This window comes from Trachurus trachurus (genome assembly GCF_905171665.1).
Source record: "Trachurus trachurus genome assembly, chromosome: 9".
NCBI lineage: Eukaryota > Metazoa > Chordata > Actinopteri > Carangiformes > Carangidae > Trachurus > Trachurus trachurus.
Window position 1 is genome coordinate 9239202 of NC_139895.1, and position 25991 is coordinate 9265192.

At 40.7% G+C, this 25991-nt stretch overlaps 4 protein-coding genes across 4 annotated transcripts in view; 3 read left to right on the forward strand and 1 right to left on the reverse strand.

Annotated features, from left to right (window-relative positions):
* The window catches only part of LOC310991483 (zinc-binding protein A33-like), a gene marked incomplete at its 3' end in the record, with an annotated part of 79136 nt that extends 60376 nt beyond the window's left edge, over window positions 1-18760 (forward strand). The window contains exon 2 of the mRNA XM_083979200.1: window positions 17196-18760. Within this exon, the coding sequence (XP_083835326.1) occupies window positions 17309-18760 (1452 nt within the window). The 5' untranslated portion in view covers window positions 17196-17308. The remainder of the gene's footprint in view (window positions 1-17195) is intronic.
* LOC310991479 (NXPE family member 3-like) overlaps window positions 2566-25991 on the forward strand; it is a 30626-nt gene continuing 7200 nt past the window's right edge. Inside the window, exons 1-6 of the mRNA XM_083979196.1 lie at window positions 2566-2663; window positions 3344-3772; window positions 3891-4186; window positions 4751-4821; window positions 5637-5834; window positions 5915-6488. Of these exons, the coding sequence (XP_083835322.1) occupies window positions 3362-3772; window positions 3891-4186; window positions 4751-4821; window positions 5637-5834; window positions 5915-6456 (1518 nt within the window). The 5' untranslated portion in view covers window positions 2566-2663; window positions 3344-3361 and the 3' untranslated portion in view covers window positions 6457-6488. The remainder of the gene's footprint in view (window positions 2664-3343; window positions 3773-3890; window positions 4187-4750; window positions 4822-5636; window positions 5835-5914; window positions 6489-25991) is intronic.
* Window positions 7471-25991, reverse strand: part of LOC310991918 (C-X-C chemokine receptor type 4-like) — a gene marked incomplete at both ends in the record, with an annotated part of 67639 nt that continues 49118 nt past the window's right edge. The window contains 7 exon segments of the mRNA XM_083979847.1: window positions 7471-7621; window positions 7623-7699; window positions 7701-7883; window positions 7885-7895; window positions 8343-8514; window positions 8516-8590; window positions 9220-9256. Coding sequence (XP_083835973.1) covers window positions 7471-7621; window positions 7623-7699; window positions 7701-7883; window positions 7885-7895; window positions 8343-8514; window positions 8516-8590; window positions 9220-9256 — 706 coding nt within the window.
* Window positions 14070-19144, forward strand: LOC310991484 (nuclear factor 7, brain-like). The gene is made up of 2 exons (XM_083979201.1): window positions 14070-15618; window positions 18768-19144. The coding sequence occupies exon 1, from the start codon at window positions 14156-14158 to the stop codon at window positions 15605-15607; it is 1452 nt and encodes a 483-aa protein (XP_083835327.1). The 5' UTR covers window positions 14070-14155; the 3' UTR covers window positions 15608-15618; window positions 18768-19144.

Sequence of the window (25991 nt, forward strand, 5' to 3'; positions counted from 1 at the left end):
CTGCATTACTGCGGCCGCTGCACCGATCCGGCTGTCAGTCTTGTGTTCCATCCTTTCCTCACTCGTGAACAAGACCCCAAGATACTTAAACTCCTCCACCTGAGGCAGGAACTCTCCCCCGACCTGGAGGGGGCAAGCCCCCCCTTTTCCGGTCGAGAACCATGGCCTCGGACTTGGAGGTGCTGATTCTCATCCCAGCCGCTTCACACTCGGCTGCAAACCAGTGCATGCTGGAGGTCCTGGTGCCTAGAAATTCTGTCCATGAAAATAATGAACAGAACCGGTGACAAAGGGCAGCCCTGCTGGAGGCCGACTTACTGCCGGCAATGCGAACCAAGCTCCTGCTCCGGTCTTACAGGGACTGTGCAGCCCTCAGCAGAGGGCCTCCGACCCCATAGTCCCGGAGCATCTCCCACAGAATGCTTTCTCCGAGTCCAGCACATGTGGACTGGTTGGGCAAACTCCCACAAACCCTCGAGCACCCTGTGGAGGGTATAGAGCTGGTCCAGTGTTCCACGACCAGGATGAAAACCGCATTGTCCAGTACCCTGGAATAGACATTCCCGGGGAGGCTGAGGAGTGTGATCCCCCAATAGTTGGAACACACCCCTCGGTCCCCCTTTTTGAAGAGAGGGACCACCACCCTGGTCTGCCAGTCCAGAGGCACTGTCCCCAACTGCCACGCGATGTTGCAGAGGCATCAGCCACGACAGCCCCACAACATCCAGAGACTTAAGGTACTGGAGGTACTTGAGGCGGATCTCATCCACCCCCGGTGCCTTGCCACATAGGAGCTTCACCAGGTGGTGGTCAGTTGACAGCTCAGCCCCTCTCTTCACCCGAGTGTCCAAGACATACAGCCGGAGATCAGATGACACGACTACAAAGTCGATCATCGACCTCCGGGCTAGGGTGTCCTGGTGCCACGTGCACTGATGGACACCCTTATGCCTGAACATGGTGTTCGTTATCGACAAAACTGTGACTAGCACAGAAGTCCAACAACAAAACACCACTCGGGTTCAGATCGGGGAAGCCGTTCCTCCCACGTGCCCACGTGAGCGTTTAAGTCCCCCAGTAGAACAATGGAGTCCCCAGTTGGAGCACTTTCCAGCACCCCTCCAAGGGACTCCAGGAAGGCCGGGTATTCTGCCCTGCCGTTGGAATGCCCTGCCTCTTTCTTTTAGTCTAAGATGTTCAGAATCTGTGGACTCTTTTAGGAAACAACTGAAAACTTTTTTATTTAAGCAAGCTTTTAGTTAAAGCAGATATCAGCTTCACGGCCGTTTCGGCTAATGCTGTGTTCAAGGCAGGCTTTTGAAACCGTAAGTTACAGCTTCAAGTCACAACTACGACTTGGTAGCGTTCCAGGTAACCCGTAGCTCGTGTTTTTACCATCCTGTTGTCTGTGAAAGTTCCCTATAATGGCCACTCGTAACTTCCGACCCGTGAACTCGTACCAGATCGAACTGGTATGACTTCACAGGAAGGAAAAACACAAAGTACGAGTTTCTTTGAACACACCATGAGTTAGCAGCCCCCGCCCTTGTCAGGCATCAATTGGTCCTCGTGCTACGTCACCACATTCACGCGCATCCCTTGGCTGCACACACAGCCCTTCATGCCGTTCTCTCTCCTCATTGGATAACACTTGTATCCCACAAGGAAAATTTTCTCCTCGGGTTACAGCAGAGCAGAGTGACGGAGAGACTCGTGTTTAGGCTGAAATACTTCATGTAAGTGATTGCTGACGGAAAATAGGACTATTTAGGACTTATATTAACAAAAACATTCCACTGATATCTGCTTTAATGTGTTAAATTGTTTTATTCATTGTATTTTATTTTTTAGGTTTTTACTGCTGTATTTTATTTTATTGTGAAGCACTTTGTGATTGTTATCTGTCAAAAGTGCTATATAAATAAACCTTACTTCCTTACTTCAGGATTATTTAAAATGTCCAAATTCCATACTTTTTCCAGACCCTATAATTTCCAGACTTCTCGGGAAAAAAATTCAAATAATTTGTGATATTTGAGTAAATAGATGTGCATAATATAAAAAAGCATGTAATCAACCTTTTGTTTTCATTATTCTGAATGTGTATGCCAATATGTAACCAAATCATTTCCAGGAGATTGTAGCTAACAGAATAATTAACCCAAATAACTTAAGATAAGACCAAAACCAGATAAGTATTAAGATAAATATATTTCCAGACAATAGTTTCCATTTTCCATACTTTTCCAAACCTGGAAATGTATAAAATAAAATTTCATACTTTTCCATATACTTTCCATACTTGCGTAGGAACCCTAGGAGCCAGACAGACATGACAAACTATTTGGATAGTGAGAATTTTACAATTTGAGTTTTACATTATTTCACAAGAACAAGTTGTGGGTTACAACTTTCTTTTGTTTGATATTTTACTTGTAGTTCCAGATTAACTGGTCACAGTAGGTTGCAGCAGCCAGAGAAGAAACGAAGACAGATTCCTGATCAGGATGGTCCAGGCTTGTAAAACGAGGGAGGCAAACTTTAGCCTTCCAAAGTACGGAGTCATCTTCCTGTTACTGGCTGTGTTCGTTTTAATCTATGTGCTACATCACATCATCTTAGAGGAGGGGAGGACCTGCCCTTTTGAAAAAAGCCAATCTGAGGTGAAGTAAATTTATATAATTTGGGTTATTAACAATTAAATTTCAGGTTTGTATGTTTACACAAATAGGTTTAGTTTTAAATGTATTTGTAATATTTAGCCATTTAGATTCAACAAAGTTAAACTTGGTATGAATGACTTTATTTTTTATATGTTCTATGAATGAGCAATGACACAAACAGCACACAGTCATATTCACACACTGCAGTCACCAAATATCTTCCTTGCAAGTTTGACAATGTGCAGAGTTTGGGATCTGCTTGTCACTGTCCCATGCACCTGTCTGAAAATAAATGTGTTCAGTATTTTTTTCTTTGAATAATTCTTTTAAAAATGAAGTTTTTATATAAGTAGTTTGTGTAGTGGCATGGTGGTGTGACGGTTAGCACATGAGCTTCTCAACCAGGAAGTTCAGGGTTTAAATCAAAAGATTTAATCTTGCCTGAGATACATAAATTAATTATTCAAAGAGTTGCCTCAACTTTTTTAAAGTAGATCAGTGTAGCTGACCCTATTTGAAATGTTCACTGTTAGTTTTCACATGCACACAATTTAATGTCTTACAAACATAAAAAACTTCAACACCACAAGTGACCAACAGTAATTTCGTTCTGTGTGGCAGGAAACATCTTCTTCACTGGCTCATTTGTTTCCAATACTTTCTCTCCGTCTCACTTTCAGCATGAAGTCAACTCCACCATGATCCTCCCAAAAGTTTTAACCGACCCTTACATGCATCACGGCTTCTGCACCTTCAAGCCACTGACCACGCAGGACGCTCAGGAAGAGGACCTCATACTGGACTCCATTGCGTGGCCTGAAACCGCAGCTCTGGTTTCTTTGGAGCAGACCAGCGATCCTGCTCACAGCACCTTCACACTTCTCCCAAAGAAGGGAGGAGGACAGTGGCGTGTAGGAGATCAGCTGGAGGTTTTGATTAAAATGTACGACTACCGAGGCCAACCCAAGCAATCTGGGGGGGACTTCTTAGTCAGCCGTCTACATAACCTGGAGCTTGGTGCAGGTGTGGCTGGGCAAATGGAGGATCACCTCAATGGCTCCTACTCTGCTGTGTTCTCTTTGCTCTGGGAGGGGAGCGCTGAGGTTGAGGTGATGCAAAAAACTCAAGTTCAATATTGTTGTAAGTCTTTATTCAAATTGAACCCCACACCCTCTCGAGGCCTGTGCTTGTTTTCTCAGTGAAAGCTCTGTTTCTCTATCCCATCAGGTGACACTGGTTCACCCTGGTGAGGCTGTGACCGTCCTGCAAAGACTGACGAGGGAACAGCCAGACAGGGTTTACTTTCAAAGCACCTTCCGCTCAGGCTCGGTGTCTGAGACGACCACCTGTAACATCTGTCTGCATCCGACCCAGCAGCCGCTGTGCAACTACACTGACCTCCAAACAGGTGACCCGTGGTTCTGTTACAAGCCAAATAACCTGAGCTGTGACACCAGGGTCATACACTCTAATGGAGGGTGGAGCAGAAATCTCAAGGCTAAGGAGGACCAGCTTTTTCAAAGGTGAGGGAGTGGAGAGACACGTAGGACCGGCTTTTTGAATGACTTTACATCTTAACAGTATGTATTTGTAAAATTGTGTTTTTTTTTCTTTATTCTAACTATTGGTCGCATTATTCTATTTGTATTGTGTTTTGTGTGTTATTTGTTTGCTGCTGTAACACAGTCATTCACACAGTCAAATGTGTAAAACAGCACAAAAAGTAAGGAAATTTGTGTTTGGTAGATTATTTCTTTGTTGTGACAATGGTTCTTTGAAATAAATCTTATAGCATTGGAAAGCCTGTTTATTACCCTTTTGAATGGTGTCACACTTTAAGGAACACGCATTTGTGGGGTGAGCAGCAGAGCTAAGTATCTGGGTTGCGCCCATTTATTTCCAAGAAGCTTTGTTACAACAAAGAAATAATCTACCAAACACAAATTTCCTTACGTTTTGTGCAAAGTGTAGTATTACCTATAGCTAGTAGATGTTCATATTTTAAATTATTTTACAGTTTTTGAAGCAGCACAAATTAAGCAGTCTGCTGTAACCCATCTTATTATGTTCACTCTGTTTTCCATCAGTAAAGTCAACATGAAAGTCTCTATCCATGCTTCAGGACCTGCCAATGTCATTGTGTTGCCAAAAACAACAGGTAAAGCAGGATTTTTACAATAATGATCACTGTGGTTCTACTTGAAATATGCAACAGGTTGTTAGAGGTAAATTAGGCTTCCTGGCTAATTTACCTCTTTGTGCAAACAGAACCAATGTTTGCTTTTATGTGTGTGTATATATACATATTGGACATTAACTGTTTTTTGTGTTTGTTTTTATTCTGTTTTATGCTTCTCTTTAAAAAAAAAAAGTTTTGTCTTTATGTAAAGCACATTGAGTTGCCTTGGTATGAAATGCGCTGTATAAATATAGATGCCTTGCCTTGCCTTGCCTTGCCTTGCCTAAAACAACTTGTCCACCAGAGCATTTTGGAGTTGTTGGATTGTGTATTTGATCAGGGAAACCAAGAAATCCCATTAGCCTCCGTAGCATAGCTCTGAGCAGCTTGTGGCTGCGCGCCGCCGTTCTAAAAATAGCTCACACCGACAAATAAAGGTAACAAACCTACTGCTATGGCAATGGGCCAATTTGCCAAATTGTTGAACTATCCCTTTAATCTTAATTTTCTCATGCAGGCTTCAATGCAACTTCCTGTGAAAAACAGATCAGAAGGCTGAAAGTAAAAAGTTGCACCAGCTGTTGGAAGTTGTATCAAAAGCCCACATTTTTGTAAAAAACAAAACAAAAAAAGGTTTACATGCACGGTTATGCAATGAGAGTAAAGGGCACAACTGGTAATGAAAAGTGAAAATCAGAATACATTGACCGGTACATTACACATTGACCTGAGCCCAAATTTAAAAAAGAAGACTTAATGACGTCTCTATCCTTCACACTTCCCCTCATGTCCAGTAGAAGTGAACATCAGTGATGTGAAGTCTGGACACACTGGCTATTACTACAAAGGAAGTTGGAGAGCACTGAGGGGAGCCCAGGTTCAACAGTTCAACAACTCCACCATCGGTGACTGTCTGAGAGGCATGCAGGTCCACCTTTATGGAGACTCCACCGTCAGACAGTGGTTTGAACACCTCATTGAAGCAGTACCAGGTACCCGACCTGCAGGTATTTCGTCTGTTTTGATGTTAGTCTCACTGTGGATTAATATGTTCCTTATTGAATGCTTCCAGATCTCATTGACTTCGACCTGCACAATGTGAAGCGAGTAGGACCTTTCATGGCTTTACATAATGCTCGCAACATCTTGGTGACGTACCGCTGCCATGGTCCTCCTATTCGCTTTGGTAGTGTTCCCACCAGCCAGCTTCATTACATCGCCAATGAATTAGATGGTTTAACTGGAGGCAGAAGCACTGTTGTAGCGATTGGTATCTGGGCTCACTTCGTCACTTACCCCATTGAGGTATACATCCGCAGGCTGCAGAGCATCCGCAGGGCGGTGGTGCGGCTGCTGGACAGAGCTCCAGACACAGTGGTCATCATCCGCACCACAAACCTTAAAACGCTGAGGCCTTATGAGGTACTGATCAACAGCGACTGGTACTCTCTGCAGCAAGATAAAGTGCTCAGAACCATTTTCAAAGGACTGAACGTTCATCTGGTGGATGCCTGGGAGATGGTCCTGGCCCACAACCTGCCACACAACCTCCACCCACAGCCTCCCATCATTAAAAACATGATTGATGTCGTTTTGTCCCACACATGCCCTTAATAGGGCAGTTAGATGTATGTGTGTGTGTGTGTGTGTGTGTGTGTGTGTGTGTGTGTGTTTGTTGGGAGAGGAGAGAAGATTCATAGACACATCTAGTTTTTCTAATCTTTTTCTGAGCCAGCACAAAATAAAGGGTTTGCGTCAGCTTTACCAAATAACCACTGCTGAATCATCTAATTTAAGGAGGAACTATGCAAGACTTTTACTATGCTTCATTTTTACCTTAATTAAACAGCTTGGAGTAATTGTGATGGTTAAATAAATGACTTGTGACTTGTTATAGGGAGAATGGAGGCTCTCTGCCTTCCTAGCGTCTCTTGGCTGAAAACCAACCTTGTAAGATCAGAGCCTCCGACCTCGTGTCCCAGCTCTCGTCTGAGGAGTTTAAAAAAAAAGCTATAAAAAGCTAATTTTCTGATTTATTCTGTTTCTATTCTAGTAATATGCATTATTCACTGTTGTTTTATTAAACCATGTTCCAAGTTAAAGTTCAAGTGAGCTTTATTATCAATTTGTAAGTTAGTGAACTTTATTGTCAATCACACTATGTAACTGTGAATTACACAGGGGATCAAAATTACGTTTCCCCAAACTCCAAATGTGCAAATTACTGTAACATTCAACATACATTTACATTTTATTATATATTATATTTTAACATTACAAATGAACACAGATATCAACAATATTAAAAATAAGCACAGATGTGAAGACAGACAGACAATCGTCTATGATATTGTGATGAAATAATAAAGTGCAATGTGAAAAGTGCAGAAGCAGCAAAGACGTGTATGTTATACTGTTCACGGGTGTTGCAAACAAAAACAAACAAAACAGCAACACATCCAATCCAACAGGTCAGACCGTGTTACCGTAATGACAGAGAATGGAGCACACACACACACACACACACACACACACACACACACACACACACACACACACACACACACACACACACACACACACACACACACACACACACACACACACAACCATCGGCACAGGCCAACACTAACTTGAATGTAAACTGGAGGACTTGGACTCTGTGGTGGTCGAGGCCCCGGTTCGTCTTCGTGGTTGCAGCACCTCCAGGCGCAGCAGAGCGTCCACGGAGATGCCCACTCCGTACGGCAGCCAGCACAAGAAGAAGCAGAGCACCAGTGGTCCTCCTGACCGCTCGTCGCTTCTGCCTCTGGCCCCCCAGTGGGCCCCGGGTCAGCCTGGTGACGATGACGCAGTACGTAACACACCAGCAGGACCAGGCCTGGGATCACCAGACCCACCAGGACCAGCTGGAGGTGGAATACCGCGACCCAGAGAGGAGCGTTCTCCGCTGGGTAGAACCGCTGACACAGGGTGACCCCCTCCCCTCCCTCCTGGGTCCTGGCAAATACAAAGTCCGGCACTGCCAGCAGGCCGGCAGGACAGCCACGCACCTGAGGGAGGAAGAGACAAAACAAGTGAGGGAGTGTGGGAAAAGAGAAGAGAAGAGAAGAGAAGAGAAGAGAAGAGAAGAGAAGAGAAGAGAAGAGAAGAGAAGAGAGCAGAGAAGCGAAACACAACAGAAGAGGACAACAGTGAGATCCAATCCAATCCAATCCAATTTTATTTATATAGCACGATTTAAACAAACACAAAGGTTTCCAAAGTGCTGCACAGCAAGATAAAATACAGTAAGTAACACAACAGAAGCACAATAAAACAATGGACACAATAAGATAAAATAAAATATGATAAAACAGAATTAAAATCAATGAGATAAAATAAATAAAAGACAAAACACAGTAAAATCAAGATAAAAACAAATAAATGAAATCATTAAAATAAAATAAAAGAAGTCAACTGCCTACTGAGATGTGTTGTAGTAACGGTTGGACACTCACCTACATACACCAGTCTGTGTGCCAGCAGCTGCCTCAGCGGACCAGTGTTGGTTTCTGTGGCTCTGACCATGGCCAGGTAGCGGTCCAGGCTGATGAAGGCCAGGATGAGCACGCTGCCGTACAGGTTGACCGTGTAGGTAACATGCACCCCGATGCAGGAGGCCGCCCCCCAAGCGCCAGTCCAACAGGGCCGAGTCCACGGCCCAGAACGGCAGCGACATAACAAAGAGGAGGTCTTCGGCAGTCTCCTATAGCAGCAAAGAGCTAAAAATCAATTAATAAATAATCAAGTGTTTGCACAAATAAAGTGCAATGTGCCAGTGTCAAATAAATACATCAACATATTAAAAACATAAATTACATCACGTTAGGAGCTAAGCAAGAGATCCACAGCCCTTGGATAAAACCTGTTCTTTAACCACTGGGTTTTAGCCCGAAAGGTTCTCAGCCTTCCTGATGGGAGCCTGCTGGACAGGCCGTGTCCAGGGTGTGAGGGGTCCATCAGGATTTTGGAGGCCCTCTTGTGGAGACGGCTCTGGTAGATGTCACTGAGGGAGGGAAGAGTGGAACCCACAGTCCACTGCGCTGTTTGTAATAACTTTCTGCAGGCTTTTCCTCTCAGCAGAAGCGCAGCTACTGTGCCAGATCGTGCAGCCGTATAGGAAAGAATGCTTTCCACAGTGCTGCGATAGAAGTTGATCATTACTTCCTGTGAGAGGCGGTTCTTTTTCAGCCTCCTAAGAAGAAAGTAAAGGCGCTTCTGGGCCTTTTTGATTAGGCTGGTGGTGTTGTGGCTCCAGGACAGATCATCTGAGATGTGGAGCCCCAGAAACTTGAAATGTGGGACCCTCTCCACCGGTTGTCCTTCTATTAACAGGTGGAGGCGGTACCGGTCTGTGAGGCTGCACTTTGACCTGGACACAAACACAAGAGCATTAAAAACTAGGGCTGGGCCGATATGCTTTTGTGCCAATTCGATTCTCTAACAATTTTTGGGTCCCGATTCGATTTAAATTGCGATTCTGATTAAACAAGCATTGCGATTCGATTTTACAAAGTATTGCGATTTTATATTTCAATTATTGTGATTTTCTTTCCTTAAACAAGAGCAGGTTGAACCAAACACTTGACAATACATCATAAGTCATATTTTACACATCACATCAGTTTGTCTGTTGTGTTCGTTTGTTCACGTAGATATCTGTGAACAAACGAACACAACAGGCCGGTATGACTTTGTCGAGTGTAATGGCACAGAATACATGATTGTACAATAAAGATTGGTCGTCCCAAAAAAAAAAAAAAAAATCATTTATTTATTATTATTATTTTTTTAATCGAAAAAAAAATCGCCAGAAAAAAATTGCTATTAATATAAAAATCGGTCTGAGCCGACCCACCACCACCACCACCACCGGCCCTGTCCACCCGTCCACTCACCTGCGCTGGCAGCCCAGCACGATGACCACCAGGCCGTTTCCAGTGATGCCCATATAGGATGAAGATGAGAGCGTAGACCACGGGCAAGAAGACCCGCTGGAGCTCAGTGGTCCTCACATGCTCCACCTCACAGGGCTCCTGCAGTTCAAGTCCTTGTACACGTAGATGTGCTGGAGACGAATTATGAATGATGAGTAAGGAGGGGGTGGGTGGCGGGAACAGCAAACCAATTTACATCCTAATCATACAACATGTGAGCCCCCATGCTCCACCACTGAGCTTACATCAAGGAACGCCATGATGGAGACGCTTCCTCTCCTCTGTCAGCTGACTGACTTGGAGGCGTCCGTCCGTCCAGAGGGGCTTTATGACTGCGCCCATGCTCCTCCCCTAAACACTCCAACACATCTGTCACCGGTGTCAGGTGCTGATAGTGGTTCTATCATAGGATACTCCGTTGTGTGTGCGTTTTGCTTGAATTGTTTTACCCTCTGCTTTGTGATAATCAAGACCTACTGGTTATAGAAATGTGCGTAGATGAGAATCAAACAATATGCAAAGTGTAACAAGTGTGTGTGTGTGTGTTTGCGTTTGTGTGGGTTAATAGCATCTGTGAACTCCATGCTCTGACAAATCAGCATAAGCAGCATTAGGGTTGGAGCTCTCAGCAGACTGTGAACAAACTTGTTCTGACTGCATCACTGTCTTATTTGATTCGGGCAAAGTTGTGCATGAGATCATCAGCTGCTCCTCTGCTGCGTGACGCCATCCGATTATGAATTAACTGATCTACTACTACTCATGATTATAATTGAATTGTAAATGATGCACAATAAATCTTTCATTTCATTTAGTTATTTAAGGTCTCTCCGTCCGTTGTCCTTTACAACGTGGTGCCCACCAGAATAAAATTACCAAATATTACGAGTAGAAAACTAGCCACCTCGAGCACCATGAAGGTATCGCCTACTTGTTGCCGTCTGTTAGTGGGTTTTGCTTGTTTGTTTTAATTTTTGAGCCTGGCCATTACAAAGTACTACTATGGCAAGCCATTTTAACATTTAAAAGCCAGACTGGATATGTGTTGTAGATATCTGTAATTCAGTTTTGCCTAGTCAAAAAGAACATTTAAGATATCTGCAACTACATTCTTCCTATCCACAATTGTCATTTCAGATCCACAACTACGTTCTTCCTAGGACAAATGACGTCACTTTAGCCATTCATGTGTAAGGGGTTTGTCATTACAGATATCTACAATTCAGTTGCAGATATCCGCAATGTGAATTACGGATATCTGTAACTGAATTACGACTAGTACTAATTCCAGTTTGAGATATCTACAATTTGATTCTGACTAGTCATAATTCCAGTTCAAGATATCTTTAATTCACCTCAATTAAAGATATCTACATGTCCCTTTTCGGATATCTTAAATTAAGTTTTGACTAGGCGAAATGACATTGTTGATATCTGTAACTGGAATTATGACTAGTCAAAATGACGTTGTAGATATCTCAAACTGGAATTCGTACTAGTCGTAATTCAGTTACAGATATCCGTAACTGAATTGTAGATATCTGTAATGACAAACCCCATACACATGAATGGCAAAAGTGACGTAATTTGTCCTAGGAAGAACGTAGTTGTGGATATCTGAAATTACAATTGTGGATAGGAAGAATGTAGTTGCGGATATCTGAAATGTTCTTTTTGACAAGGCAAAACTGAATTACAGATATCTTGAATAAAAAAATCCAACTACTCAAAATGTAATTACGACTAGTCAGAAAGACGTTGTTGATATCTACAATGTTAATTCCGGATAGTCAAACTTAGCTTTTAAATGTTAAAATGGCTTGCCATAGTACTACTACATAAATCTTCAGTGTAGGAATGCCAAAAGAATAGCAGTAAATGAGGGACACGTTCATACAAAAAATTGTAACAGACTGACATGTTGTTGACATCGGGTTCATGTGATGTGATGTGTTGTGATGCTATGGCTAGAACCGTTCATGAAGATGACATACAGTTAGAGGCTGGCACACCTGTGTCACAACCTGGCTCATAAGCTGTGACAAAAGAGCCACGGACTGCCAAAGTGTCAATAAATGAAATGATTTATTGACACAAAAGTTAAAATTTGAACATAGAAAGGATGTGTGGATAAACGATTACACATACTGGTATGTTGTGTTAAACAAAACAAGATGCTGATAACCAGGATAATGAACATGTGAACAAGTTTGTCTTTTGATGATGATTTTTTTTTTTTTTTTTAGATATTAACCTAGATGGTAAGAATGGACATGATAAAAAGAAAGTGGAAGAAACAAAATGTATAACTAAACAATGTACAAACAAGTTTTGGTGAGGTGTCATCAAAACAACTCAATGAAAAAGTATCAGTTCAGTGAATGTTACACTGGGGCCGAATAAAAACTAAATTCTGCTGATCAGTTTAATGAGATATTAATGAACTGTGATTTAAAGACAAAATGACAGGTGAGCAGGTGTAGAAGCAGGTTGGCAGTAAAGTGTCATGATGAGTTTAGAGTTTAATAAACCTCAAACCATCATGATAGAAAAACTAACGTCCCTGAACGTCACAGACTGATCTCAGAGGGACACATTTTGATATCAGAGGTTTTAGCATCACAAGATCTTCCAACACTGAAATAAGGGAAGAGTTTCTCAGTGAAAGTGTCTCTGTGAGTGCAGATGTGTGAGTCATGTCTTCAGGGTGGTAGAAGGACACCTCCCCCCTGTCATAGTCCAGCTGGACTCTGATCCTCTGGAGACTCTTCTTCACTGTCACAGTCTTATCACCATTGGTGTATTTTCCATCACGATGACATAAACACCAGATCCCATGTTTTGGTGAAGCTCCTCGTTCTCTGCTTTATTTTACATGATTGAGCGCAGCTGACAATACATATAAAACAATCATGTAACCAATGTTTACATGATATATTGTTGAATTTGGATCAATTAATGATTAAAACTTCATTTTTCTCTCTAAAGTCAAGTCTCCTCTGTTTTACTGCAGCTGTTAACAAAATGTATTTGTTCCCTGTCGATGTTTTTATACTCAGCTGTTGGATTCACATCAAAATATAAATAATTCAACAGTCATGCAGATGCTGATAATAATATCTGAAGTTCAATGGATACAACAAGCTCTCCGTCAGAGTTCATAATTCAGTGATGCTGGTATATAAAAGTACGTATTTGTCTTAAATGTGTATAAAAATTGAATATTTTAATATACCTGCTTGAACAGTATTTTAACTACTTGTCATCTGACTGTATTACATGTTACCTCAACTATCTTACTTATTGTAAGAATAAAGTGAGACAAACTGATGCACTGAACCACAATAAACTGCCCCACCTCACTCTACATGATTGTATAGATAAATCAATAAGTGTATCTGTTCATGTCAGATTTATATACTGTGTGTTATGCATAATGAGCAGACATATTATTGAATTAATATTCTATCAGTTAAAAAAAAACTACATTAAAAAAAGTATTTAAGTCAGTCTTTAGTGGAAGTCAAAAGTCTTTATTTGAACATTGCAAAATATGACATTATATCCTAAGTAATATTATAGAGTTACTATTATTGCTGCTTTTTATTGGCGTAATTTGAAAGTTGAAAATATGATATATTCTTTACAGTGTTGGACAGTGTAATGAACAAAACCCCAAATCTCATCATGACATTTCTGAATGTGATTATATGTAATAAAAACATGTTTTTAAATGGGACAGAATAATTTAGACAATTAAAGTGTTAGAAATAATCAAATGACATTGAAAATGGGAATATTCTTTATATTATAACATGACAGTGTTGACATGACAGAGATCATATATGTTTGATGAACAATATTATACTTCATATCATACTCACAATGAATTTAGTGTAATAAATGTAGATTATTCTTTAAAATGTAGTGAATTACATGGCATACAACTTGACGCTGAGGTTTAAGTAAATGTTGTTAGTTACTGTCAACTGATCATATTAAAGTTTTAATATTCAGTTAATCATCCTTAGTTCCTAATATTTACTGACTAACAATTAATTTGATAATTTTTAGTGCAGTTTCTCAGCACCACCTAGTGGACAAATAAACTAATAACAGTTTCGTTTCAACCATTTCTCCACCCACAACAGAGTAAATGAAACTGAAAACAGCTGAGCAGAGTCGATCAGAGCAGAGCAGAGACGAGACGTCACATTACAGGTTTGGATCTTTACCGAACAACACAGACTCAGTGGATTGTACAGAGAAAGTCTAAGGGACTGAATTTTGGTGAGTCTTGTTATTGATTTAAAGAAATCTGGAAATCAGAGGAAATGGCTGAGAAAGTTGCTCTCTTGGAAAGTTTCCTGAGTTGCCACGTGTGTTCAGAGACTTTCAGAGATCCTGTGTCTCTGAGCTGCGGCCACAGCTTCTGTTCAAGCTGCCTGCAACAATTCTGGGAACAAGCTAAGAACAAAAACTGTCCCATTTGTAAAGAGAAATCTTCAAAGGATTATCCATCCATAAACTATTCGCTCAAAGAACTGGCCGACTCCTTTGTTGGGAAGCAGAACAGTGGTTCACCTGAGGAAGAAAAACAGAAGGAGGAGGAAGAGGAGGAGGAAAAAGAGAAGGAGGAGGTGGTGTGTGATGAACATCCAGACGTCCCTTATTGGTTCTGTGAGGACGAGCAGAAAGCTGTGTGTCCTGTCTGTGAGTTTCCTCTTCACCATGGACATAAAGTTGTTCCTATAGAAGAAGCAGTCAGTGACCTGAAGCAGCAGCTGAAATCTGACTTAGAGTCTCTGCAGGACAAGAAGAACAAATGCGACAAAGTGGAAAAAACCTACAATGAAATGATTCAACACTCCAAGAAGCAGCTGTTGTCCACAGAGAGGCGGATCAGAGCAGAGTTCAACAAGCTCCACCAGCTCCTGAAAGAGGAAGAGGAGTCCAGACTGGCAGCTCTGAGGGAGGAAGAGGAGCAGAAGGGGAAGACTATGAGCAGAGAGATGAAGATGATTGAGGAGCAGATCTCCTCTCTGTCAGACAGTATCTGTGCTGTTGAAGAAGAGCTGCAGAAACACAAGGTGGCGTTCCTCAGCAGTTATAAAGCCACTCAGACCAGAGCCAGAGCCCAGTGCTCACTGTCAGATCCACAGCTGCTCTCAGGAGCTCTGATAGATGAGGCCAAACACCTGGGCAACCTGTCCTTCAGAGTCTGGGAGAAGATCAAGGAGAAGGTCCACTTCACTCCTGTCATCCTGGACCCAAACACTGCACATCCCTGGCTCCATCTGTCTGATGATCTGACCAGTGTGAGAAATGGAGACACAAAGAAGCAGCTTCCTGACAATCCAGAGAGAAACACTAAGTATACCCAAATTCTGGGCTCTGAGGGCTTCAGCTCAGGGAAACACAGCTGGGAGGTGGTGGTGGGAGATCATCCTGGCTGGAATGTGGGTTTCGTTAAAGAGTCCGTTGACAGGAAGGGAGAGGTATTCGCTACACCAGAACATGGAATCTGGTGTTTATTGTTTGGTGATGGAAAATACCTTGATGTTGTTGGTGAGACTGTGACGGTGAAGAAGAGTCTCCAGAGGATCAGAGTCCAGCTGGACTATGACGGAGGGGAGGTGTCCTTCTACAACCCTGAAGACATGACTCACATCTGCACACACAGAGACACTTTCACTGAGAAACTCCTCCCTTATTTCAGTGTTGGGGAAGCTGGTGATGCTAAAACCTCTGATATCAAAGTGTGTCCCTCTGAGATCAGTCTGTGATGTTCAGTTTAGTTTTTATATCATGATGGTTTGAGGTTTATTAAACTCTAAACTCATCATGACACTTTACAGCCAACCTGCTTCTACACCTGCTCACCTGTTATTTTGTCTTTAAAACACATTTGATTTGATGTTGAGGGTCACTGAAATATTTATCTCACTGATTTTGGACTCTGAATCATCCAGAACTGTGTTAATGTACAAAACTGAAACAACTCAACAACCGAATGAGATCAGGTGATGATCAGATGATTTTGTTTTTATTTACCAACAGTGTAATATTCACTGTAATTACTCTATCATGTAGCTACTTTGTGTTTTTTCTTTAACTTCTATCATCATCTGTTTTAGTTTGTAAGGTTTATGTTTCACTGTTATTGATTATTTGGTCTCATACTGATTTTTTTCTAGAAATTAATAATGTGAAGTGTTTTTTATATTCATTTGTTGTTGCCATGGAAACTTAGTGCCTTATTGTCCCCAAACTGGTGTTTCTACATGAAAATAATTTATTTCTAGTTTTGCTTTATTTTACATGATGGAGTGCAGTTGACAATACACATAAAACAATCATGTAACAAATGTTTACACAATATAGCCTATTGTTGAATTTGGATCAATGAATGATTAAAACTTCATTTTTCTCTAAAGTCAAGTCTCCTCTGTTTTACTGCAGCTGTTAACTAGATTTCTTAGAATAAAGTGACAAACTGATGCACTGAACCACAATAAACTGCCCCACCTCATTCTACATGGTTGTATAAATCCAAAAGTGTATCTGTTCATGTCAGCTTTATTTAGGCCTACTGTGTTATGCATAATGAGCAGACATATTATTGAATTAATATTCTATCAGTTAAAAAAACTAACATTTCTAAAAGGTATTTAAGTCAGCCTTTAATGGAAGTCAAAATTCTTTATTTGAACATTGCAAAATATGACATATTACATCCTAAGTAATATTATAGAGTTACTATTATTGCTGCTTTTTATTGGTGTAGTTGAAAGTTGAAAATATGATATATTCTTTACAGTGTTGGACAGTGTAATGAACAAAACCTCAAATCCCATCATGACATTTCTGAATGTGATTGTAATAAAAACATGTTTTTAAATGGGACAGAAGAGTTTAGATAATGAAAGTGTTAGAAATAATAAAATGACATTGCATGGGAATATTCTTATATTATAACATGACAGTGTTGACATGACAGAGATCATATATGTTTGATGAACAATCTTATACTTCATATCATAGGCCTACTCACAAATTAAATTTTGTGTAATAAAATGTAGATTATTCTTTAAAACGTAGTGAATTACATGGCATACAACTTGACGCTAAGGTTTAAGTAAATGTTTTTAGTTACTGTCAACTGATCACATTAAAGTTTTAATATTCAGTTAATCATCCTTAGTTCCTAATATTTACTAACTAACACTCAATTTGATCATTTTTAGTGCAGTTTCTCAGCACCACCTAGTGGACAAATAAACTAATAACAGTTTCGTTTCAACCATTTCTCCACCCATAACAGAGTAAATGAAACTGAAAACAGTTGAGCAGAGACGAGACGTCACATTACAGGTTTGAATCTGAACTGAACAACACAGACTCAGTGGATTGTACAGAGAAAGTCGAAGGGACTGAACTTTGGTGAGTCTTGTTATTGATTTAAAGAAATCTGGAAATCAAAGGAAATGGCTGAGAAAACTGCTCTCTTTGAAAGTTTCCTGAGTTGCCACGTGTGTTCAGAGACTTTCAGAGATCCTGTGTCTCTGAGCTGCAACCACAGCTTCTGTTCAAGCTGCCTGCAACAATTCTGGGAACAAGCTAAGAACAAAAACTGTCCCATTTGTAAAAGGAAAGCTTCAAAGGATTATCCATCCATAAACTATTCGCTCAAAGAACTGGCTGACTCCTTTGTTGGGAAGCAGAACAGTGGTTCACCTGAGGAAGAAAAACAGAAGGAGGAGGAAGAGGAGGAGGAAGAAGAGAAGGAGGAGGTGGTGTGTGATGAACATCCAGACGTCCCTTATTGGTTCTGTGAGGACGAGCAGAAAGCTGTGTGTCCTGTCTGTGAGTTTCCTCTCCACCATGGACATAAAGTTGTTCCTATAGAAGAAGCAGTCAGTGACCTGAAGCAGCAGCTGGAATCTGATCTAGAGTCTCTGCAGGACAAGAAGAACAAATGCGAGGAAGTGGAAAAAACCTACAATGAAATGATTGAACACTCCAAGAAGCAGCTGTTGTCCACAGAGAGGCGGATCAGAGCAGAGTTCAACAAGCTCCACCAGCTCCTGAGAGAGGAAGAGGAGTCCAGACTGGCAGCTCTGAGGGAGGAAGAGGAGCAGAAGGGGAAGACTATGAGCAGAGAGATGAAGATGATTGAGGAGCAGATCTCCTCTCTGTCAGACAGTATCTGTGCTGTTGAAGAAGAGCTGCAGAAACACAAGGTGGCGTTCCTCAGCAGTTATAAAGCCACTCAGACCAGAGCCAGAGCCCAGTGCTCACTGTCAGATCCACAGCTGCTCTCAGGAGCTCTGATAGATGAGGCCAAACACCTGGGCAACCTGTCCTTCAGAGTCTGGGAGAAGATCAAGGAGAAGGTCCACTTCACTCCTGTCATCCTGGACCCAAACACTGCAGACCCCCGTCTCTATTTGTCTGATGATCTGACCAGTGTGACATATGTAGACACAAGGCAGCAGCTTCCTGACAATCCAGAGAGAAACACTAAGTATACCAATGTCCTGGGCTCTGAGGGCTTCAGCTCAGGGAAACACAGCTGGGAGGTGGAGGTGGGAGATCATCCTGGCTGGAATGTGGGTTTGGCTAAAGAGTCAGTTGACAGGAAGGGAGAGTGTCCACCTTCACCAAAACATGGAATCTGGTGTTTAAGGCACCGTGATGGAGAATACAACAATGGTGTTGGTAAGACTGTGACAGTGAAGAAGAGTCTCCAGAGGATCAGAGTCCAGCTGGACTATGACAGGGGGGAGGTGTCCTTCTACGACCCTGAAGACATGACTCACATCTGCACTCACAGAGACACTTTCACTGAGAAACTCTTCCCATATTTTGGTATTGGAGAAGCTGGTGATGCTAAAACCACTGATATCAAAATCTGTCCCTCTGAGATCAGTCTGTGATGTTCAGTTTAGTTTTTCTATCATGATGGTTTGAGGTTTATTAAACTCTTAAATTTAACTCATCATGACACTTTACAGTCAACCTGCTTCTACACCTGCTCACCTGTAATTTTGTCTTTAAATCACATTTGATTTGATGTTGAGGGTCACTGAAATATTTATCTCACTGATTTTGGGCTCTGAATCATCCAGGACTGTGTCAATGTACAAAACCGAAACAACTCAACAACCGAATGAGATCAGGTGATGATCAGATGATTTTGTTTTTATTTACCAACAGTGTAACATTCACCGTAATTACTCTATCATGTAGCTACTTTGTATATTTTTAACTTCTATCATCATCTGTTCTAGTTTGTAAGGTTTATGTGTCACTATTATTGATTATTGGGTCACATACTGATTTTATTCTAGAAATGAATAATGTGAAGTGTTTTTTATATTAATTTGTTGTTGCCATGGAAACTTAGTGGCTTATTGTCCTCACACTGGTGTTTATCCTACATGAAAATAATTTAGTTCTAGATTTGCTTTATTTTACAAGATTGAATGCAATTGACAATACACATAAAACAAGCATGTAACCAATGTTTTCATGATGTATTGTTGAATTTGGATCAATCAATGATTAAAACTTAATTTTTCTCTAAAGTTAAGTCTCCTCTGTTTTACTGCAGCTGTTAACTAAATTTCTTTGTTCCCTGTCGATGTTTTAAAACTCATCTGTTAACTCAGTTGGATTCACATCAAAATATAAATAATTCAACAGTCGTGGAGATGCTGATAATAATATCTGAAGATCAATAGTTACAACAAGCTCTCTGTCAGGGCTCATAATTCAGTGATACTGGTATATAAAAATATATATTTGTCTTAAATGTGTATAAAAATTGAATATTTTAATATACCTGCTTGAACAGTTTTTAAACTACTTGTCATGTGATTGTATTACATGTTACCTCAGCTATCTTACTTATTGTAAGAATAAAGTGAGACAAACCGATGCATTGAACCACAATAAACTGCCCCACCTCACTCTACATGGTTGTATATAAATCCAAAAGTGTATCTGTTCATGTCAGCTTTATTTAGGCCTACTGTGTTATGCATAATGAGCAAACATTTTATTGAATTAATATTCTATCAGTTAAAAAACGACATTAAAAAAATATATATATTTAAGTCAGCCTTTAATGGAAGTCAATATTATATCCTAAGTAATATATAGAGTTACTATTATTGCTGCTTTTTACTGGTGTAGTTGAAAGTTGGAAATATATATATATATATATATATATATATATATATATATATATATTTTTTTTTTTTTTTTTTTTTTACAGTGTTGAACAGTGTAATGAACAAAACCCCAAATCTCATCATGACATTTCTGAATGTGACTATATGTAATAAAAACATGTTTTTAAATGGGACAGAAGAGTTTAGATAATAAAAGTGTATTACAGTTTTTCTCAGTCGCTTTGGTGCTTTTCTCACATCACTCTTAACATTTGCACAACAGTTAGTGCATTTCTCAGAACAATAATTTCAAACTGCAAAACCTAGTGGATAACCTGCAAAAGTGTGTCACTTGCTCAAAATGGATTGTCCATCCCTCAAAAGCAAGTACTCATGTCAATGAAACTGTCAGTGTCGTCAAAATGAGAAGTCCTGACACCATCGTTTACGAACAAGATAGTCAAATGGCTTTGTCATGTTTTCATTAGGACACTTTATTCTCTAAGTGTTTTCCAATGCACAAAGTGATGATACTACCTGAAAATGCTCAAGACAGCACTATACACTACTTGTACAGCCATGTGAAAACTACAGTAAAGTTACACATTACTGTATTTAGTGGAGATACTGAATATGTATGTTTCACATTTCTACTGCATATGCTCTTTGCAATTCTGATTTGTTCACAGCATTGTGCAAAGGAAAAATACACTACAGTTATCTACAACAAACATAAGAAACACTCTTTGGGTACAACTTTACGTAAACAATGTTGCAGTACATATAGTAACTGAACTGAACTGAGTACTGTAAATCATTCCTGCACATCCAGACGTTCCAGTCACATTTTCATCTACATCACTCTGTCAATTGTAGCGATTGAAACAGATTCAATATTCCCAAAGATACAGTAATGTCATCCTTACATTGTATCTCTTTCAACCTTATGCCATTGTTTGTAATCACCATTGCACAAATGTCTTGTTCTTGTAGCAGAGTAAAAAGGGCTCAGTCTCTTCCACCTCTGTGAGGTTGTCTTGTAATCCTATGTGATGCAGAGTAAAATTACAGTAATGTACAGTACATGTACTGCATCAACCATTATTACTGTAGTGTACAATACTGTAAAAGTGCTTCCTACTTGTAAAATGCTGTAGTAGCCTACAGTACCGTACTGTAAAGATGGGAAATCTTTACTGTGGTTGCTGTAATACATTGCAATACAGTAAATCTGTTCTCTAGTGAAGCTGTAAGTCTAATTGTAAATGTAAAAAATTCTTGTCCCACTGTATCTTACAGTAATGCCTGACACCATGACAGCAGTGCAGATTGTTTAGTGCTGAATTACTGTCCAATACCATACATACCTGTTGTTCCTTACTGTAAATGTTTGAATAATTGAATTCACAGTGCTTCTCCCAACATTTAAAATTAGTTTGACAGATTTTGAAAACTAGTTCAACAATTTTGTATGTAATGACTCAAGCAATGAAATGAGGACTATTAGTTTTATAGGGAAAGACTATTCAGCATTCAAAAGTATAGTTCATTTTGACTGACATGACATAAACAAATGATAATGTTGTAAAACAGCAGAGAATTGTATGAGAGCAACTGATACATGTCCAAAAGCATTTGCAATTTGTTCAGAGGAAGGAGAAACTGCTACTATGATGTGGACAAATGACTACATGTTGTGGAGGTTGAACTAATAGTCATGAGAACTTTCATTCTGATCTGAGAATAGCACCAAAGCGATTGAGAAAAACTGTAAAATGACACTGAAAATGGGAATTGTCCCGCAGATGGCGCCATTCTACCTGTATCAAGTCATTTCTCTTCTTCTTCTAATAAAAATAGCGCCTTTCAAAATACCCAAGGTGCTTTCCATGAGCATGAGCGGGGTTTTGGAGGTGGGGTTAAAGAAACAGGGAAGGGAGAGAGAGGAGGAAACACTAAACAGACAAAGGAAAGGTGGTTGACTGGGGCAGGGGGGGAGGAGGTGCCGTTAAAAGTGGCAAACTAAACTGAGATCGGTTGGATAGATAGGAGTGACACCATGTAAGGGCTGTAGCCTACCGGTGATGCCAAACTACGCATTGGAGGAGGACTGTGTGGGAAACAGTGTCAAACGCTGCAGAGAGGTCAAGGAGAATGAGGATAGTGATTTTGCCCTAGTCTGCAGCGATGAGAAGGTTTTGGTTATTTTGATGATGTTGATTCTCTCTGTCACAATGATCATCAACATTATTTATATGAAGCTGGAAATAAAGTCAGAGTTTATCTCATTAAAAACAAACAAACCCAAAGGTTAAAGAACAGTTTTTATCCAAGGGCTGTGGATCTCTTGCTCAACTCCTAACCCCGCCCCTCCCTCAAACCCCAACCAGCATATGCACACACGCACACAAACACGTGCTGTGGTTGACATTGTTTTGTTTTTTTTCTTATGTTTTTAATATGTTGATGTATTTATCTGACACTGACACTTTGCACTTTATATTTTTTCATTTCATTTCATTTCACCTTCATTTATCCAGGGAAGGTCAATTGAGAGCGAGCTCTCTTTTTCAATGACGCCCTGATTACAAAAACACACAGTTACGGTATACAATATACAAATACATCAAGATCATAATTCAAAATTACATACAGGCTGTAGAACATTTGATAGCAAGTTTTAAAAACTATTTAAATAAATAAGATGGTCCAGTTTCAGACAGCTTTGTAGGTTATTCCACTTTTGGGGGCATAGAACTGAAAGGCACTCTTCCCTAATTCTGTCCTGATACTGGGGACTTGTAAAACCAAGGTGTCCTGTGAACGAGTGCGCAAGTTACAAATTCTAAGTGAGATTAAGCTGGTAAGATAAACAGGTAAAATTTCAAGCAAAGCTTTGTAAATACAAACCATGCAATGTTGTTCCCTCCTTACACTTAAGGATGGCCATCCAACCTTATTATAAAGAACACAGTGATGAGTTTGGAACACATCTCCAGCAATAAAACGAAGGGCAGAGTGATAAAGTGCATCAAGGGGTTTCATTGTAGAGAGAGCGGCATGCATGTAAATGACATCACTGTAATCAAGTGCAGATAAGAAAATGGCCTGAACATTTTCTTATCAAACACTTAATTATGTATTGACACTTAGCTGCTCTTTGCTGCTATAGGAGACTGCCGAACGAAATTTCGTTGTTTATGTTTTTATGCAATGACAACAATAAACTTAACTTAACTTGTTTCGCATCTCTTAGTTATGTTGTTAGGCTTCCTTGTCCATGAAAAGGTTGGTTTTGCACTTATGATTTCAGTTTTCACTCTCATTATTGTTCTTATCGTTATAACTGGGTCAAAATTGACCCTAACACCACAAATGTCATAATTTTAACCAGAACATTTTAGCAATTTGTGAAAAAAAAAGTTTTGTTTTATTTTGTTTAAATAGAGGTTCCTGACAAAGTCAAAAAGCTTTGATGCTATAAACAAATTTATGTGGTAGCCTACTTGCATTTAGACTATACAAACACCTGAGTGACGTGGCCTAAGGCATTATTGATTTTTAACCTTTCTGTCAATGGACTGAGAGAGAGAGAGAGCTGGATGAAGAAAAATGTATATTACCTGCCCCTTTCTATAGTTATAATTGGCTTAAAGGTGAATTCTGGTCATTTTTGACCCCTAAATCGTTGTCCTGAATGGTCACCCAGTGTTGGAGGGAGCAAAAAAACATGACTAAAATTGATGCAGGCAAACCAGAGTTACACCTTGGCTAGACGGTGCCAGGAATAGTGACAACGCTAACCTATGGGGGCAATTTTTTCAACCAAAACAAACATTAAAAAAAACAATCAAATAAATATGGTACATGACTCGAATCCTTATGACACACCACTGAACTCATATAGTGTACAGTAACAGGATAAACTTTGTGTTTTTGCATGTAATCACTCACCTCAGATAGCTGAACTCTGAAACATCCTGCAAAGACATTACTATCCGATTGTTGTGATGATTTCTTTACAAAAATAAACGGTCGGAGATATTTTGGACATTACCACTGCACTGCTCGACCATTTATTTTTGTAAAGAAATCATCACAACAAGGAAAAAGTGTTTGTTTCTGTGGCGGGGAGAGCAGGCGCTCTGCAATCGGATAGTAATGTCTTTCCAGGACGTTTCAGAGTTCGGCGGTCTGAGGTGAGTGACTGCATGCAAAAACACAAAGTTTTTACTGTTTATATCGGTTTATACTGTAGCCTACACTATATGAGTTCAGTGGTGTCTCGTAAGGATTCAAGTCATGTACCATAGATATTTGATTGTTTTTTGAGTGTTTGTTGTGGTTGAAAAAATTGCCCCCATACTTTAGCGCCGTCTAGCCATGGTGTAACTCTGGTTTGCCTGCATCAATTTTAGTCGGGTTTTTTGCTCCCTCCAACACTGGGTGACCATCAGGACGACGATTTAGGGGTCAGAAATGACCTGAATTCTCCTTTAATATAAACATCAATATTACACTATTTCAAAAAATTGAAGATGACGAAACATATGATTATAACAAGTAGTGGAGTAGATAACAGAAAAATCATGCAAATTATGATACAAGTATGGAATTTGGTTTGGTTGTTCTCTATGGCCTATTGATAGCTTTCATGTGACGTCACGGCCCGTATGGAACGCCCCCCTGGCGGTCAAAACAATCCACTTCCCCGCTGTCCGCGGATTAGGACAAGGCAGAAAAACACACACTGCTCCCTGCTGCTTCAAAAATACCGGTGTTATGGCCCAACTGGTGTCTGATTTAACTGGTTACCGAACCGAACAACAGCTGTGCTGCACTTCCGTCCGCAGATTTGTCACAAATTCACAAATAAAGCCGCAGTTCACATGTTACTGCAGCCAATATGCTTCTGTGAGTGAACCTGTTCCTCCAATCTACAGACAGTCAGCGCCACACTACTCTCACTAGTCTGCACAACACTGCACAGTATGACAAAGCCTGTCATGTTAAAGTTACGAACTAATGGAAAACACTCTGAAAATACGCTAAACATACCGGTCATCGTCCTCGCCGCGCCACGGTCGGTCCCGACCCTCGTTACCGTGTCGCTGCCGCCGCGGGCGGTGCTGTTGCCGTGTCCGGTGGCGGCGGTCCCGCCGGGTTACCATCGCCGCCGCCGCCGCCGGTCCTGCTGCTATCGGACCGCCGTCATCGTTGCCGTCGGTAGCGGTGCGTAGCAAAGCTCCGGGGGGAGGGGGGGCAGCTGGTCACCGTGCAGCCCAGCTGAGGGCTCTGGTTTGTGGGTGAGAGGAGCAGGGAGCCTGGGCTCAGTGGGCTGGAGCTCAGCTGTGGAGCTCAGCGGAGCTGCGGTACCAGGACGGTGTTCCCACACAGGAAAGTTACAGGTACATTTCTACCACTTCAATGAGTTCAGAAACATTATTTTAAGATAAAAAAAACAAACTACAAAATGGGGCTTTTAATCAGAAACCAGTTGAGCCATAACACCGGAGGTATTGGTTGCAAGCGGTGGAGGATGATGACTCTCCACCAGGTAGGCTAATACATCGCCCAACTGGAGCTTCGGCAGGGGACTGGTCATTTTAAACAGCTCGTATACAGCAGCTGGTGTTGAATATGGGTCACAAGTGCCCACAACTTCAAAGTTGTTTTTATATCTTTCTTTCTCGGCCGCTGACAGATGATTTAAGTCATTACTCGGTTGTTTGTCCATAGAAAGTCCATTGCGGGGCCACTTTGGAATGTTGCTTTTTGACCGCCAGGTCCCTGGGACGTGACGTCAGTGAAAGCTATCAATTGATGAAATCTGTCCGATTGGACATGTGAAAATCCAAGATGGCGGCCATTTTTCAAGATGGTGGCCAAATTAGCCCCCCGAAGTTCTTTTTTTTCATAGCAATGTGTGTAGTTGACTAATGTGAATGACATTAGTGATACATTGTATTGTATTTGTATATAGACACATAGA

What these genes read in the sequence shown, in the direction of transcription:
- LOC310991484 (XM_083979201.1), top strand. Translation starts at nt 14,156, where the DNA reads ATGGCTGAGAAAGTTGCTCTCTTGGAAAGTTTCCTGAGTTGCCACGTG.